Here is an 18,484-nt window from a genome sequence, read left to right on the forward strand (position 1 = left end):
CTTTGTTTTACAGTGTTGCTTATTCTGTTCATGTCTCTGAGGATTACCCAGGTAAAGTGATATTTTGTTTTTTGGTAATTTGCAATAAAATGTTCATTTCTTTCTATGCTATTTTTGTGCTCTTGACGTTCAAATATGCTATTAACAAATAATTATTTGAAACTGTAATCTACAATATTTGTCTTTTCCATTTAAAAACAATTAAGCCTCAGAATACCTGGGTACATTTAAGAAAGTGTTCTTACTTGCAAATATATAACACATAGGGCTAGATTTACTAAGCTGTGGGTTTGAAAAAGTGGGGATGTTGCCTATAGCAACCAATCAGATTCTAGCTTTCATCTATTTAGTACCTTCTACAAAATGACAGCTAGAATCTGATTGGTTGCCATAGGCAAGATCCCCACTTTCTCAAACCCGCAGCTTAGTAAATCTAGCCCATAGTCATTAAATAGTCTCAAAATAAGACACATTAACTGAAAATCGCAAGAATTGGCAACAAATCTGTTTCTTTGGGTGACAGTAACCTTCAGGGATTTTAATGATCATTTTTATGACAGTCTTCTACTGGCCTGACCAATAGAAAGCTTTTTCTCTGGCGTTAATGCATGTATTAAACATATTGTATCCAATGACCCCATCCCCACTTGCACTTGAGCAGTGGTATCTCTTGGATACTATCTGCTTTATTTACCTGCATTTAAGTGAATGTTAAAGTGTCAAAGCAGGACTCTCCCCTATTGCAAATGCAATCGCTGGTTTGCTGCATGTCAAACATGATTGCATTTGATAAACAGTTTCACTGACGGCTTCCCAATGCCAGTATGTAGCCATCCTTCAGGGTGTAACTTTTCTGTGCACACAGTGTAAATGTTGCAACTATGATTTGTAGAGCACTGAGGTCACAATTCTAACACTTGTTCCAGAATATGTCTCAAGACAGTAGTTAAATAGGGTACAGATAGAACTATTTTACACCACCAGGTGCCCCAATGTGTTTGTTCTATAGAAAATATGACAACATTGCAGCTTACTCGGAATGGTGTAACAGACACTGGAATTTATATTTGCAATAAACTCATTGTAATTTGAAACCAGTTGGATTTGGACAGTTGTTTAAAAAGCAATAGCTACACATTAAGGGTCATTGGCAGACTACAAACGCGTGGACCAACACTGCTTTTTGTGCAACTGCTCCTACTTGTCTGCCAAGTGCATTTTATGGTACGTGCCCACTTTGTGGTTAACGGAACTGCACTTGAAAAAGTAATCTGAACCTAACTGCAGGTTTGTGGATACACTGAGATTGACGTGGTGGAAACAGGAAAAAGCCCAAATAACCCAAACTCCAAACTTTCAGTTTTATTCCCGGGGGTATATTTACTAAACTGCGTGTTTGAAAAAGTGGAGATGTTGCCTATAGCAACCAATCAGATTCTAGCTGTCATTTATTTAGTACCTTCTACAAAATGGCAGCTAGAATCTGATTGGTTGCTATAGGCAACATCTCCACTTTTTCAAACCCGCTTTTTAGTAAATATACCCCCGGAAGTGCATTGGACAACTGCAAGGTGAAAAATGTGTCTCATTAAAAGTCTAGGAGGAGTCCTGATTTTTGGCATCTCAGACGTGCTTTTGCAGGGAGAAAATGGATGCGTAAACATTACTTGAAAAAAAGAGATTCTGATTTGTTACACTTCCCCGTCAGTGCCCCATGCAACAGCAGCGGGACTAAAGACAATTTTATCACCTCTTCTGGGTTATGGAAGCTCCCTCTAGTGATCAGGTCGTGACTGCTGTCATAGTAACCCCAGAAAATTATTGATTAACAGTGTAGGCTGCTTCCTATTGGTTACTGTGCCAGCAGCCACGGACTTATCAGTAGAGGGAGCTTCAGTATGTTGGATAGGGTGAGAAATTGACTGCTTCATGTACATGGGGACGTTACAGAGTTTTTTTATGGGGCCACAAATGTCTAGTTACACAACCTGCATACAGAATAGGAGTGTCCAAATAATCTATGTGACATAATGAAATTCTACCTTACTCGGGAGCTTCGATACCAGAACATTATTGACTTACTTGTTTTGTACCCAGCAGTGGGCACCACACTATAACCTACAATGCATAGCACATAGACCCTGCAATGCATAGCACATAGACCCAGCAATCGCTAGCACATAGACCCTGCAATGCATAGCACATAGACCCAGCAATGCATAGCACATAGACCCAGCAATGCATAGCACATAGACCCAGCAATGCATAGCACATAGACCCAGCAATGCATAGCACATAGACCCTGCAATGCATAGCACATAGACCCAGCAATGCATAGCACATAGACCCTGCAATGCATAGCACATAGACCCAGCAATCGCTAGCACATAGACCCAGCAATCGCCAGCACATAGACCCAGCAATGCATAGCACATAGACCCAGCAATCTCTAGCACATAGACCCAGCAATGCATAGCACATAGACCCAGCAATCGCTAGCACATAGACCCAGCAATGCATAGCACATAGACCCAGCAATCACTAGCACCATCCTCTCCAAACTTTCTCTTGTCCCGGCACTCTCTTTTCATAACCCAGGTCTTTCTTTTCCTATCCCAAGCAGAGAGCATTCTTTCCTGCTCCAAGAGCTCTCTTATCTACACCTGCACTCTCCTGCTGTAATCCCACTCACCTACAGTACTCTTTCTACCTGTGTTTTTGCAATATGTAATCTCACTTTTTTTTTTTAACTCCCAGTTCTCTTTTTTCTCCTTCCACGTCTCTATTTTGTGCCCCAATATATCTCTTATCTCTATGTCATGCGATGATGCCCATTTTCGCCGACCCTCTGGGCAGAGGGCATTAAATAGTTAAATTCAGAGGGTTCTGTGCATCTCTGTTCTCTCCTCATTGTTAGCTTTTCTAACCCTAGAGCTCTCTTTCCTTCTACAAATCTTTTTATTTTTCTCTCCCTAGTGGAAAAATCATTTACTCATCCCAGAACTTTTGTTTTTCCAGACTCCCTCTTCCCCAGCTCCCACCAGCTCTCTGCTCTGCTCTTAGATATCTAATTTCTCATTCAGCGTTTGCATCTTCCCAGATCTCCCCAGCTTTCTCTTTTATTCCTCACATCATTCTCTTCAGCTACCCAAGCTCTCGTTCCCCCATCTCTCTCCCATCCCCCTCTTGCTTTCTCATTCCTCTCTCAGCTCTCATTACTGTGGAATCACGATGATGGCTAATTACATGTTGGATGCACGAGGCTCTATACAGTAAAGCTATAATATGACATCAGCGTACCTGGTGACAGGTCCTCTGTATTATGAGCTGCTGTGATTAGCCCAGCCCACACAATGTACAGCCAGCGTAGCACTCCTCTGCACTTGCATGTTGGATGTGGAACAGCTCAACCAATGAGTACATACTCTCTCCTGTCAAGTACTGGAGTTGTGCAGCTTCGCTGTGCCCAGCCTGGGAGATTCTCCTTACATGCAAAAACAATTCTGAGCCATGTGGCCTGTTCTTTGCTGAAATATACTCTGTATCGTGTGTATGGATTTAATGGTCTTTATCTGCCATGAATATTCTGTGCTTCTATAACAGTGACGGGCAACCTGATACAATCCAGTGGCCGCATTCTACCCTTAATCTCAGTGAGAAGTTAAAACAATTCATTAAATTAAAGAAAGAGACATATAGCTGTAACAATATATCAGCAGCAGTATTATTATTTCCGTAGATTTGTAAGGCACCACAGTGCACCGTGGCGCTGTACAGTAGGGAAAACAGGGACATACATAAAACAGGGACATACATAAAACAGGGACATACAAGGTAGACAAAATAAATGCAGACAAATAAATAAAGGGTACGGAGGACTCTGCTCATTAGAGAGATTACATTCTAAGTGGAAGAGGGCACAGCTGAAACAAGAGGAGCGACTGTGGCTTAGAGTGGAGATTGAGACAGTTGTGAGGATATATTAGTGTCAATCTTTTTCATCAGGGATTAGGTAAGTATTAAAAAAGAAATGGGTTTTTAGAGAGCGTCTAAAGATTTGAAGCCAGTGGAAAAGCCTGAGTAGGTGTGGTAGGGAATTCCATAAGTGGGGAGCAGCACGGGAGAAGTCTGTGGTGCATCAGACAATGTGATAGTTGTGTATCACCATTTTGGTTTTGTCTACATCTAGCAGGATACTAAGCAATGAATCGGCCACGATCACAATCCTTGTTAAAGCTTGTGTTGCTGAGGAGGCATTAGCCATCGGAGGACAGTGGCGGTACTTGTACCACTGCTGACCATGATCATAGCCGGATTAAGGGGGGGGCACAGGGGGCACGTGCCCTGGGCCCCCTCTCTTCGAGGGCCCCCCGCCACCGCGCTCCTAACCTCTGATGTTTTTTTTTTAATTCTTCTTTTTTTCAATGGCGGCCCCCCGGTGGCGGCGCCTGCGGGGAGGGGGGGCTTTGCGGGCTGGTGTGTTCGGGGCTCCCTTCGTTGGTGGGGGGAGCAGGGTAGTAAAAGAAAGAAAAAAAAGATATACTCACCTCACCGTGGCGCTGGCGTCCCTCCTCCCTCTCTGCACTGTTAACACTGAATGACAGGTGTGATGTCATCAAGGCACGCCTGTCATTCAGTGAGGAGCAGCACGGAGAGGACCAGGAAAGAAACAATAAGACAGAAGAGAAGAAAGAAGCTAAAAGAAAGGTAAGTAAAAAAAAAAAAGGGGAGAAGAAAGGCACAGTATGGAGAAAAAAGGGGGAGAAGAAAGGCACAGTATGGAGGAAAAAGGGGGAGAAGAGAGGCACAGTAAGGAAAAAGGGGGAGAAGAAAGGCACAGTATGGAGGAAAAAGGGGGAGAAGAGAGGCACAGTAAAGAAAAAGGGGGAGAAGAGAGGCACAGTAAGGAAAAAAGGGGGAGAAGAGAGGCACAGTCAGGAAAAAAGGGGGAGAAGAGAGGCACAGTAAGGAAAAAGGGGGAGAAGAGAGGCACAGTAAGGAAAAAAGGGGAGAAGAGAGGCACAGTAAGGAAAAAAGGGGGAGAAGAGAGGCACAGTAAGGAAAAAAGGGGGAGGTGAAAGGCACAGTATGGAGGAAAAAGGGTGAGAAGAGAGGCACAGTAAGGAAAAAGGGGGAGAAGAGAGGCACAGTAAGGAAAAAGGGGGAGAGACACAGCATGAGAAAAAAGGGGGGGAGAGAGGCACAATAGTGGGGACAATTAATTAATTTAAGATGGGGTGGTTTGGGCGCTACTGAATGTGGGGGTGAGTTTGGGAAGAATGAGGTCCCTTTATTAAATGTGCCTATGAATTATTTAATGGTAGAGACGGTTGCGGGAAATAGGTATATTTCTGAAATGTAAATACTATTAATTTATTGCTGGGGCTGTTTGTAGGGAGGGAAATAGGTTTATTTATTAAATGTGTATACTATCATTTTAATGTTGGGGCTGGAGGAAGGACTAATTATTAATCATGGGTGGTACTGATTTAATGCCGGGGGTGGCTGTAATTTTCTAAATGTACCCATTATTTTTTTCTAAATAGGGCCCCTAACATTCCAGGATCCAGACAAGCAGCAACTAAAGAAACCTGCAGCACAGGTGGTGAAAGTGAGAAGAACAGGTAGGAGAGAGCAGCAAAGTCTGTGAAATATTGTTATTCTAGTGGGACAATCCCAATTTTTGGTGACCGTTCAATGGTGTACACAACAATGCAGGTTTTTTGTCTGTAGGAGGGTGGCCTGGCCATGCCCAGTGATGCATTATCAATGGTATTTTAATTTGCGGTATCATTGCCAGTTTTAGCGTGTGTTATCATTGCTAGTTTTAGTGTACGTTATCAATGGTATTTTTAATGTATGATATCATTGCTAGTTTTAATGTGTGGTGTCAATACCCATTTTAAAGTGGTGTTTTGATGATTGTTTTAATGTACAGTATTTTAGTTTGTGCAAGCAATGATTTTTCTTATGCAGACAACCTAAGCGAGCCCTCTGGGAGAGCTGTAAGTGTCATACTGTGGGCTGTAGGTGATGTAATGCAGGATGTGTCACTATGCCCTTAATTTTAGATCTTAGGGGCCCCCCTGTCTTAAGGGCCCCGGGCCCCCCGAAGCCTTAATCCAGCTCTGACCATGATCCATAGCCGTGAAGGCTACCGCTGATGATAGTCTTCACTGGCCAGAGGGCTTTGATAAATAGGAAATATCCATAAATCTGGTGAAAACAGGAGTCTAGGGGGTTTCTCCTATTGTCTAATGAACACATCGACTGCACAGAGAGAGAAAAAGCTATTTTACATGAAAGCAAATGACTTATATTATATTATAATGAATTTTATACGAACCCCGTACACTTACTGCTCTACTGTGCTATATATTATCTCACAGTGTTCAGTATGCATATGGGAGCAGGAGATGGTCTAGCTGTATAGGTTGGGGCTGGTGGGCGGTGAGCGCTTCCCCATTGCAAAGAGGAAATAGAAGCAATCTTTAGTTGTAATGAACCAGCGTTTTTATTGCCAAAGAATTCCTGTCTGCTTTGGTTATTTTTGCCTGTTGGAGTTTTCCATGAAAGTCCACAGTTATGAAACAAATCATGTTCCTTCTGGCCAAAACATAAAATATGTATATCATGGTGTTAATACAGAATGCAATTATAGGTACAAAATGTTGCATAATATACAAGTAACAAGCAAATAATACATCATGCTTCTAATTAACAACATACTTATGGTCTGGAATACAAATGTAACACTTACATACATACATACAGTAAAGGTACAACTTAATATGAGAACTACCCAAGCCTAATTTACGAAATGCTCACACTGGCTACACTCACTAATTGGACCATATATCATCATCATCATCACCATTTATTTATATAGCGCCACTAATTCCACAGCGCTGTACAGAGAACTCACTCACATCAGTCCCTGCCCCATTGTGGCTTACAGTCTAAATTCCCTAACACACACACACACAGACACACAGCACAGATACACAAACAGACATTGAAAGGAGACAATTACCCTACCAGTATGTTTTTGGAGTGTGGGAGGAAATCAGAACATCCGGAAGAAACCCACGCAAACACAGGGAGAACATACAAACTCCTCACAGATAAGGCCATGGTCAGGAGTTGAACTCATGACCCCAGTGCTGTAAGTCAGAAGTGCTAACCACTTAGCCACTGTGTTGCCCGCATATATAATTGCATACTTGATTCAGCGGCATATCTATAATGGTGCTTTAGTCAGTGGGGCCCCATACCTGCACCCAGGGACCCAGATTGCTGGCACCATAATTGTAGCCCGCTCTGCGGGAGATGTAAGCGGATTCAGACAGTCAGTGCCATTCTAAATATGGCGCCTGCGCAGAAGATAACATAGACCCAGGCACTGTGCTTTCTTCTGCGTCGGCCCCAAGGTTGCGGAGGTGCGGGTAATGTTTAAAGCACTTATGACTTGATTTCTTGCATAACGTTTTATAATGATGCTTTGTTGGCCACTGATTTGTATTTGTTTGCTGCTGCAGATAACACTTATGTATCAAGCTCAGAAAATGATGAAGACGTGTTAGTTACTACAGAACCCATCCCCGTCATTTTCCACAGGATAACAGGTAACGTGTCTGGATCTGTGTTGTGTCTATTCATTACATTTAGGTAATTAATATAGCTGTGGTTTCGTAAACGAAGACGGAACAGTGTTCTGAATATGTTTTTATAATGTAAAATAATGTTTACCAAATAACTAACTGTAATGTATTTTTATGAATATTGATATTCATTGTATGATATTAACTTCTTCATTATTAATGCTTAAATGATGCAATCTTTAGAACTATTTTATTATTTGTTCAGCGCAAAAGTAATATAGATATATTTATTTATTTATAAACGTAGGGTGACAAGACCAATGAAAGCTTTCATTTAAAGAACTGATACCTAATGCGGACAAATGCTATGAGTTTAAGGGCTAGATTTACTAAACAGCGGGTTTGAAAAAGTGGAGATGTTGCCTATAGCAACCAATCAGATTCTTGCTGTCATTTTATAGAATGTACTAAACAAATGACAGCTAGAATCTGATTGGTTGCTATAGGCAACATCTCCACTTTTTCTGTTTAGCAGGTTTGGTAAATCTACCCCTAAAACACTTATTTTTTTCACTTGAATCTTTGTTCATTCCTTTACTACATTTTATGTGTTGACTTCAGTTGCCGTTATTAGTTGGAGCGGATTATCATATCGGATGCACGTCATCCATTGCCAGTAGATTCATGTGTTATAACTAGAGATGTCCATGGCACAATATATGCCGAAAATGGGCAGACATTGTACGTGCCACAGATTAAGATACAGGTCCTACCAGTAATAAAAGGAGATGGCAATGAAATAGTAGAAAAGACCAGTCCCAGCTAGAGAGTAGGATGGTAGTTTAATAAAAAGATAGACGGACAAAGCCTAGAATTTCTTAATAATAGTACAAGGAGAAGGCCTTGGATGCAAACGAATCAGACAGAAAGATCTCAGATACATAGAATGATGGCAGTATAATAACACTTAAGATACTGGTTGAGTGGGCAAAGTTCAGCCTTTCCTTATATTAGGAGATGGCATTGGATTCAGGGACAAATTATAATAGTGGTGGAGGGGAAGATTGCCTGGGGCCCAGAGAAGAAGGGGCCCAATGGATCCAGCCCCGGGGCAAACAAAGGGAGAGAGAGAGAACAGAATGTTTACTTTGTGAATCAGCCATTGTCATACAATATTGTTTAATAGATTTATTTGTGTTTTAATTACTTTTCTCAAAGTGTAATACATTTATTATAGATTGTGTTTTGCGCTTATTTTATATGAGCGCTCTCTCTATATTATGTTCTCTTACCCACATTTTTCCAATTGCTTTGCCATATCTATGTATTTAATGTATTTGACACCTTTGCAATGGCTGTCCTCGATCACAGTGTCTTCTCTGCCACCAACACACACATACACACACACACACACACACACGCACACACATACACACGCACACACATACATACACACACACATACACACATACACACACACATACACACACATACACACACACATACACACATATACACACACACATAAACACACACACACACACATACACACACACACATACACACACATACACACACACATACACACACATACATACACACACACATACATACACACACACATACATACACACACACGCATACACACATACACACACACATACAAACACACACACATACATACACACACATACACACACATCATCATCATTTATTTAAATAGCGCCAACATATTCCGTAGCGCTTTACACACACACACACACACACACACTATAGTTAAATATGATAGATAAATTTTCAAAAACGCAGTCATAAAATGCTGCCAAAAAGTTACACAATTACAATTGTGTGTTGAGCTGCACGTATACTACGGTAAATGCGTATTCATCATGTAGTAGAGACGCCAGTCATCATGATCCACTTGCCCAGTGTGTCTTATGGAACGCTCCTGGCTCCACTAGAGTCTGCACCTTGATGGAGGCACAGAGTCTAGACATCTCCTCTGTCTCCTCTCTCCTGTGTCTCTCTCAGCTTTTCCACCTACAATCTGCCACTCGTCATCCTGCAGCGTCTCACATACTGACCCTCTGGGACCAAACAAAATTGAGGTTTAAATTGGCTCCAAACCGAAGTCTGATTATTACACTCTTTGAACACCCAAAGTTTACACCTAGTTGTATCTCAACATTATTTGAATTCTGAAAAAGGGCCGGCATTCAATATCTCAACGATATCACTAAGGATTCCTTCTTCCCTTCATTTGATGATCTCAAATTATCCCTAACAAATATGTCTTTCAATACCTACATTTGCGGAACTTTCATTCCACTAATAAATCATCTTTAAGTACCAGACTTTTTTGAGTCACTTTCCTTCAGGCAATCCTCAACTAAAGGTCTCATATCCCTTCTATATTGGGAACTTAAAGCCTTTGATAGGGGTGTTGGAGACTCACACGAGCTGACATGGGAGGAAGACCTGGAGGAGACTGGATGTGGAGGAATGGGAAGAAATAACAGCCAGCACTGCCTACATCTCTATCTGTGGGAAAATAAAATAAAATGCATATAAGGTCTTCTATCAGTGGCACTTAGTTCCTACTAAATTGCACAAAATTATCCCTGATTCACCCAGCAGATCGGATTGATGGATCCCTCCTCAACATATGGTGGCAATGCGCTAAATTAGTTACATTTTGGCAGGAATTCTGACACTTTGCATCCCAACTATTGCAAATCAATATCCCCCTCTCCACCTGGTTCTTCCTCCTACCAACTGGAATCTCGTCTGCACTTAGCCTCAGCTGCCCTATGTCAAATAGCCACTGATTGGAATCAGCCCCAAGCTCTTACACTTCAGACGATCATTGGTAGAATCTGGTAAACGTACAAAATGGAATATATGACCAGCTTTATTCACAACCCATCTAAGTCGTTCAATAAGTGTGGGCACCATGTGCTTCCTATTTACATATTCAAATCCCCTTCTTAACATAACTAATGTCTTAGTCCTGATCTTCCTGATTCCTTCCTCTTCCTTTTCTTTTCTGTTCGCTATCTCATAGTCCCAGGGCCGGTGCTAGGGTCCACGGCGCCCTAGGCATTTTTAAAAAAGCGGCGCCCCCCCCCCCCCCCCCGCAAAAGTCGCCGGCCTCCTCCTCCCTCCTCCCTCCTCTCCTTACCTTGTCTCACCACCGCCGCCTCTCTGCTCCGTCTCCTCCCCTCCACTCACTGACACTAGTAAGTGGAGGGGAGGAGAAGGAGCAGAGAGGCGGCAGTGGTGACAAAATAGCCTCTTCCCCCCTCCCCGCGCATCTAAATGCTGTGCGGCGGCCGTGACAGGTATGGTCAGTGGTCGCCGCACAGTTTTAAAGTTCTTTAGTATCCTGTGGCGCCCTCCAGAGCCCGGCGCCCTAGGCAAGTGCCTAACCTTGCCTAATGGGAGCGCCGGGCCTGCATAGTCCTTCTTTCCCAGCGGCACAACACACCGACTCTTCACCTGAAACTACTCTCTACCTCTCTCTTCTGTCTTCTGCCGCACCAGTGGGACAACCATTGGTGCAGCAGGTATCATGCCCTGGGGCCCTTGGAGATAATGTGGCCCGCTGCATGGTAGATGCAGAGTGTCGGGGGCCACCGGTTTCCTCCTCCCCACCCTTCAGCCCCGGGGCACACAGCTCGCTATCTCCACCGCTGGGTTCAGCACCTATTATTACTAACCTCCCAGATGACAGTACAGTGTTAATTTTATGTTAACTCACTCTTATTCCCTACAAATGCTTTTTACACATTTTATTCCGCTTTTTAGTGTTCTCTTCTCCATGATGTCATTTTTCTGATGTTACCTGCTGCACTGAATAAATAAAGTTGTTAAAAAAAAATAAAAAATAATAAAAGTAAAAATAATATAACTTTTTTCCTGCGGCCCTACTGGTCCAAGCAAACTTTACCAGACATAAACCGCTTGGGTATACTGTCGCTTCTAGAACTAAAAGCATACCCTGGCATCCATGGCCGCTGTAGTGCTCCAGGAAAATATACTTTTAAAGTAAAATACAAACATTGTGATAAAATCTTTTATAAAAAAAAAAAACCACTCACCCCTGACCCTCACTTTTACCCATTAATCAGTAACCTAAATCAAGGGGGTACCACGTGGGGTTTAGGGGCGATGAGCTACATTGATACGATGTACTTCTTGCAGAAATGTTGTAACTGAAGTACATTATATCATTGTGGGATTAAGGCCACTCACTAGTAATCATACTTGCCAACTTTTCTTCGTTGGCTTCAGGTAGATCCCGGGAGAGGTGTGCGTGCGGGGGCGGGGTTTGGTGAATCACATCATTTTGGCCCCGTTCCCTAAGATAACACAAAATTTGCACCATAAGCCCTGCCCCCGTCACTTATCTATTGCGGGGGTGAGGTCTCCGAGAAATGCGGGAGTCTCCCAGACATTCCGGGAGAGTAGGCAACAATGCGGTAAAGAAAAGCAGCTAATGAATCTCTAGAGACTAAAGTGTCTTACATTTCTGTCTCCATTACAGTCATGTTGTCTTACCTGTCAGTCTTTGATTAAATCTTGGTCTCCATGAAAATGGCCACCTCCATAGGCATCAATACATGGACATAGGACACAATTTCTGAACTGTGTCATCATGCCACAGATGGCGAAGCCAACCATGTCTTGTACTGGCTGAGCATCAGGGAGAATGCCAGACTCTTCAGGGAGTGAGGGAGATCACCCCTATTTCAGGGAGTCTCCCTGACATTCAGGGAGAGTTGGCAAGTATGCTATTAGTTACAGTTTGTTTAGTAAGAGCCAAACAGGCAATGATTTTTTTTGTTATGTTTTATGCTATGCTTTGTTTAGCTTATCTTTTTGTGTGGGAGAATCTACATATCTCCTACCATCACCTATTAATAAAACTAGCCTCTGTTGTGTGTCCCGTCTACCTCGGGAGACGGAGATCCTGGTGATCCTAATCCCTTACAAGGATAGAATTATTTCAAGCAATATGTAGGAATGACAGACAGCAATACAAATTGATTGGATGAAGACTTTCCCCACCAGAACATATAACATTATGGTATATGTCTCAGGCAACACATTCTTATTAATACATATGTACTAGACTGGCTCACTTTAGATTAGCGTCTGTTCCTGGACTCTTCTAGATGTATCCTTTTTAACATTTTCAATAAAATCTCATTTAACGCCCAGCCTGGTGGTATGTATGATCTAAAGGCTGAAATGATCAGCTGTGTTTCATATGTTAGTAAATCTAATTTAAAATCATCAATATAATTTATAGAGAGAGAGAGAGAAAAATAAACAACAATCAAATAAAGTCATTTTTTGACTGTTTTGAGTTGATAAAAACAATTGTGCACAATTAGTACAAAATCAATCCTAATATACCGTACCTGCCAGTACATTAAATAGTAATACAGGTCACAAAGCTTCCTGGAAGCACTCTAAGCATCTTATATATATTTATCATTCAAATGCATGTTAAAGTGGGAGCTTGGTACAATGTCACCTCAATGAATGTTATTCATGAGAGCTGATCACAGCTAAAATGTTATAGTTCTTCACATGCTCCACTAAATTTGATGCCACGTAAAATGTACAGAAAATGGATTTAAATACACACATTCAATTAAAATTGATCATAACTCATCAATAATCTTTTACTGTTACACATTCAGCAATACAATGTGCACATGCAGCCAAAATGACTATTTGTGCAAGGGATTATAATGTCACACAGAAGATACATAGCCCTGTTATAAATGTGTACAAAAGCAACGATACACAGATTGGAAGCACAACGAGGACAGCACAAATCAAAATTGCATATACACTAAGTGAACAATGGCAGTACACGTTTGGAAGTATACATTTAAAAATATATTTTGGAGCTGTTGTAAAAATAAAAAGTGTTTATAAGGAGCAAGCATTTTCCAAGACTGGGCCACTGTGTGCTGGAAGAGAGTCAGAGGGACTGGATGATGAAATAGAGTCAGAGGAACTGGATAATGGAAGAGAGTCAGAGGGACTGGATGATGGAAGAGAGTCAGAGGGACTGGATGATGGAAGAGAGTCAGAGGGACTGGATGATGGAAGAGAATCAGAGGGACTGGATGATGGAAGAGAGTCAGAGGGACTGGATGATGGAAGAAAGTCAGATGAACTGAATGATGGAAGAAAGTCAGAGGGACTGAATGATGGAAGAAAGTCAGAGGGACTGGAGAATGGAAGAGAGTCAGAGGGACTGGACGACGGAAGAGAGTCAGAGGGACTAGACGACGGAAGAGAGTCAGAGGGACTGGATGACGGAAGAGAGTCAGAGGGACTGGATGCTGGAAGAAAGTCAGATGGACTGGATGCTGGAAGAAAGTCAGAGGGACTGAATGATGGAAGAAAGTCAGATGGACTGGGTGATGAAAGAGAGTCAGAGGGACTGGACAATGGAAGATAATCAGATGGACTGGATGATGGAAGGGAGTCAGAGGGACTGGATGCTGGAAGGGAGTCAGAGGGACTGGATGATGGAAGAGAGTCAGAGGGACTGGATGATGGAAGAGAGTCAGAGGGACTGGGTGATGGAAGGGAGTCAGATGGACTGGATGCTGGAAAGGAGTCAGAGGGACTGGATGCTGGAAGGGAGATAGAGGGACTGGATGATGGAAGAAAGTCAGAGGGACTGCATGCTGGAAGAAAGTCAGATGGACTGGATGCTGGAAGAAAGTCAGAGGGACTGGATGCTGGAAGGGAGTCAGAGGGACTGGATGCTGGAAGAAAGTCAGATGGACTGGATGCTGGAAGGAAGTCAGAGGGATTGGACGATAGAAGAAAGTCAGAGGGACTGGACGATGGAAGAGAGTCAGAGGGACTGGACGATGGAAGAAAGTCAGAGGGACTGGGTGATGGAAGGGAGTCAGATGGACTGGATGCTGGAAAGGAGTCAGAGGGACTGGATGCTGGAAGGGAGATAGAGGGACTGGATGATGGAAGAAAGTCAGAGGGACTGGATGCTGGAAGAAAGTCAGATGGACTGGATGCTGGAAGAAAGTCAGAGGGACTGGATGCTGGAAGGGAGTCAGAGGGACTGGATGCTGGAAGGGAGTCAGAGGGACTGGATGCTGGAAGAAAGTCAGATGGACTGGATGCTGGAAGGAAGTCAGAGGGATTGGACGATAGAAGAAAGTCAGAGGGACTGGACGATGGAAGAGAGTCAGAGGGACTGGACGATGGAAGAAAGTCAGAGGGATTGGACGAAGGAAGGGAGTCAGATGGACTGGATGCTGGAAGAGAGTCAGAGGGAATGGATGGTGGAAGGGGGGCTAAATCGGAAGATCCAATCATTCATTTTGTTAAGTAACCCATCGCTTTCCGGCTTTATTCTAGCTTGTTAGTGCTGTCAGAAAATGACTTCACTCACGGGCTGATAGCGGTCATCTTCTGACGGCATCGTCTGCCATGCCCAACGATGATCATATTGATTTCAATCATTTCATTAAGTAACAGCGCAGTAATTTTTCGGGCTGCATACATTGATAGATTGCAGGCCTGGACAACCTGTGGCTCTCCAGGTGTTGTGAGACTACAAGCCCCAGCATGCTATGCCAACAGACAGCCAGTCGATAGCTGGCAGGGCATGCTGGGACTTGTAGTTTCACAACACCTGGAGAGCCACAGGTTGTCCAGGCCTGATATATTTGGACAGATATGTGTTAGAAAGGAATCCTCTGTGGTCATGTCTGACTGGGTGATGAAAGAGAATCAGAGGGACTGGACGATGGAAGAGAATCAGATGGACTGGATGATGGAAGGGAGTCAGAGGGACTGGATGCTGGAAGGGAGTCAGAGGGACTGGATGATGGAAGAGAGTCAGAGGGACTGGGTGATGGAAGGGAGTCAGATGGACTGGATGCTGGAAAGGAGTCAGAGGGACTGGATGCTGGAAGGGAGATAGAGAGACTGGATGATGGAAGAAAGTCAGAGGGACTGCATGCTGGAAGAAAGTCAGATGGACTGGATGCTGGAAGAAAGTCAGAGGGACTGGATGCTGGAAGGGAGTCAGAGGGACTGGATGCTGGAAAAAAGTCAGATGGACTGGATGCTGGAAGGAAGTCAGAGCGATTGGACGATAGAAGAAAGTCAGAGGGACTGGACGATGGAAGAGAGTCAGAGGGACTGGACGATGGAAGAAAGTCAGAGGGACTGCATGCTGGAAGAAAGTCAGATGGACTGGATGCTGGAAGAAAGTCAGAGGGACTGGATGCTGGAAGGGAGTCAGAGGGACTGGATGCTGGAAGAAAGTCAGATGGACTGGATGCTGGAAGGAAGTCAGAGGGATTGGACGATAGAAGAAAGTCAGAGGGACTTGACGATGGAAGAGAGTCAGAGGGACTGGACGATGGAAGAAAGTCAGAGGGACTGGATGCTGGAAGAAAGTCAGATGGACTGGATGCTGGAAGAAAGTCAGAGGGACTGGATGCTGGAAGGGAGTCAGAGGGACTGGATGCTGGAAGAAAGTCAGATGGACTGGATGCTGGAAGGAAGTCAGAGGGATTGGACGATAGAAGAAAGTCAGAGGGACTGGACGATGGAAGAGAGTCAGAGGGACTGGACGATGGAAGAAAGTCAGAGGGATTGGACGATGGAAGGGAGTCAGATGGACTGGATGCTGGAAGAGAGTCAGAGGGAATGGATGGTGGAAGGGGGGCTAAATCGGAAGATCCAATCATTCATTTTGTTAAGTAACCCATCGCTTTCCGGCTTTATTCTAGCTTGTTAGTGCTGTCAGAAAATGACTTCACTCACGGGCTGATAGCGGTCATCTTCTGACGGCATCGTCTGCCATGCCCAACGATGATCCTATTGATTTCAATCATTTCATTAAGTAACAGCGCAGTAATTTTTCGGGCTGCATACATTGATAGATTGCAGGCCTGGACAACCTGTGGCTCTCCAGGTGTTGTGAGACTACAAGCCCCAGCATGCTATGCCAACAGACAGCCAGTCGATAGCTGGCAGGGCATGCTGGGACTTGTAGTTTCACAACACCTGGAGAGCCACAGGTTGTCCAGGCCTGATATATTTGGACAGATATGTGTTAGAAAGGAATCCTCTGTGGTCATGTCTGACTGGGTGATGAAAGAGAATCAGAGGGACTGGACGATGGAAGAGAATCAGATGGACTGGATGATGGAAGGGAGTCAGAGGGACTGGATGCTGGAAGGGAGTCAGAGGGACTGGATGATGGAAGAGAGTCAGAGGGACTGGGTGATGGAAGGGAGTCAGATGGACTGGATGCTGGAAAGGAGTCAGAGGGACTGGATGCTGGAAGGGAGATAGAGAGACTGGATGATGGAAGAAAGTCAGAGGGACTGCATGCTGGAAGAAAGTCAGATGGACTGGATGCTGGAAGAAAGTCAGAGGGACTGGATGCTGGAAGGGAGTCAGAGGGACTGGATGCTGGAAAAAAGTCAGATGGACTGGATGCTGGAAGGAAGTCAGAGCGATTGGACGATAGAAGAAAGTCAGAGGGACTGGACGATGGAAGAGAGTCAGAGGGACTGGACGATGGAAGAAAGTCAGAGGGACTGCATGCTGGAAGAAAGTCAGATGGACTGGATGCTGGAAGAAAGTCAGAGGGACTGGATGCTGGAAGGGAGTCAGAGGGACTGGATGCTGGAAGAAAGTCAGATGGACTGGATGCTGGAAGGAAGTCAGAGGGATTGGACGATAGAAGAAAGTCAGAGGGACTTGACGATGGAAGAGAGTCAGAGGGACTGGACGATGGAAGAAAGTCAGAGGGACTGGATGCTGGAAGAAAGTCAGATGGACTGGATGCTGGAAGAAAGTCAGAGGGACTGGATGCTGGAAGGGAGTCAGAGGGACTGGATGCTGGAAGAAAGTCAGATGGACTGGATGCTGGAAGGAAGTCAGAGGGATTGGACGATAGAAGAAAGTCAGAGGGACTGGACGATGGAAGAGAGTCAGAGGGACTGGACGATGGAAGAAAGTCAGAGGGATTGGACGATGGAAGGGAGTCAGATGGACTGGATGCTGGAAGAGAGTCAGAGGGAATGGATGGTGGAAGGGGGGCTAAATCGGAAGATCCAATCATTCATTTTGTTAAGTAACCCATCGCTTTCCGGCTTTATTCTAGCTTGTTAGTGCTGTCAGAAAATGACTTCACTCACGGGCTGATAGCGGTCATCTTCTGACGGCATCGTCTGCCATGCCCAACGATGATCCTATTGATTTCAATCATTTCATTAAGTAACAGCGCAGTAATTTTTCGGGCTGCATACATTGATAGATTGCAGGCCTGGACAACCTGTGGCTCTCCAGGTGTTGTGAGACTACAAGCCCCAGCATGCTATGCCAACAGACAGCCAGTCGATAGCTGGCAGGGCATGCTGGGACTTGTAGTTTCACAACACCTGGAGAGCCACAGGTTGTCCAGGCCTGATATATTTGGACAGATATGTGTTAGAAAGGAATCCTCTGTGGTCATGTCCTAGTTAATCCCTCTCTCTTACACACTGTATGAGAGGGTACTAGATTAGAGTACCAATCCTGAGTCCTTGGAACTATATACATGTACTTAAGTTCCTTTGTATGTCTATGTCAGACTACTATACCTGAGTGTTTTTGATAAATTATAAACCCTACAAGTGCATTCTTACACTACAATTACATAATTTAGAGTGGACACACCTGCTGGCTATATGTGACATATTATGTATCGATGAACATAGGGAATATAATTGAATCCCAATAAATTGGTTTATTTTGAATCTCACTGATACAATGTCCATAATTATGGGTATCTTTCCCAATAAATCATAAGTGTCACAATTTTG

General features: G+C 43.8%; 1 protein-coding gene across 2 annotated transcripts in view; it reads left to right on the forward strand.

The window, feature by feature from the left end:
• Positions 1-18,484, forward strand: part of PARP8 (poly(ADP-ribose) polymerase family member 8) — a 185,233-nt gene that overhangs the window by 84,344 nt on the left and 82,405 nt on the right. For both annotated transcript variants that reach the window (XR_012678637.1, XM_075183879.1), the window contains exons 3-4: positions 14-51; positions 7,539-7,625. Coding sequence is in view for 1 of the 2 variants with exons in the window: in XM_075183879.1 (XP_075039980.1) it covers positions 14-51; positions 7,539-7,625 (125 nt within the window). In the remaining variant the exon portion in view is untranslated. The remainder of the gene's footprint in view (positions 1-13; positions 52-7,538; positions 7,626-18,484) is intronic.

Source organism: Mixophyes fleayi, chromosome 1 (assembly GCF_038048845.1).
Source record: "Mixophyes fleayi isolate aMixFle1 chromosome 1, aMixFle1.hap1, whole genome shotgun sequence".
Classification (NCBI taxonomy): domain Eukaryota; kingdom Metazoa; phylum Chordata; class Amphibia; order Anura; family Limnodynastidae; genus Mixophyes; species Mixophyes fleayi.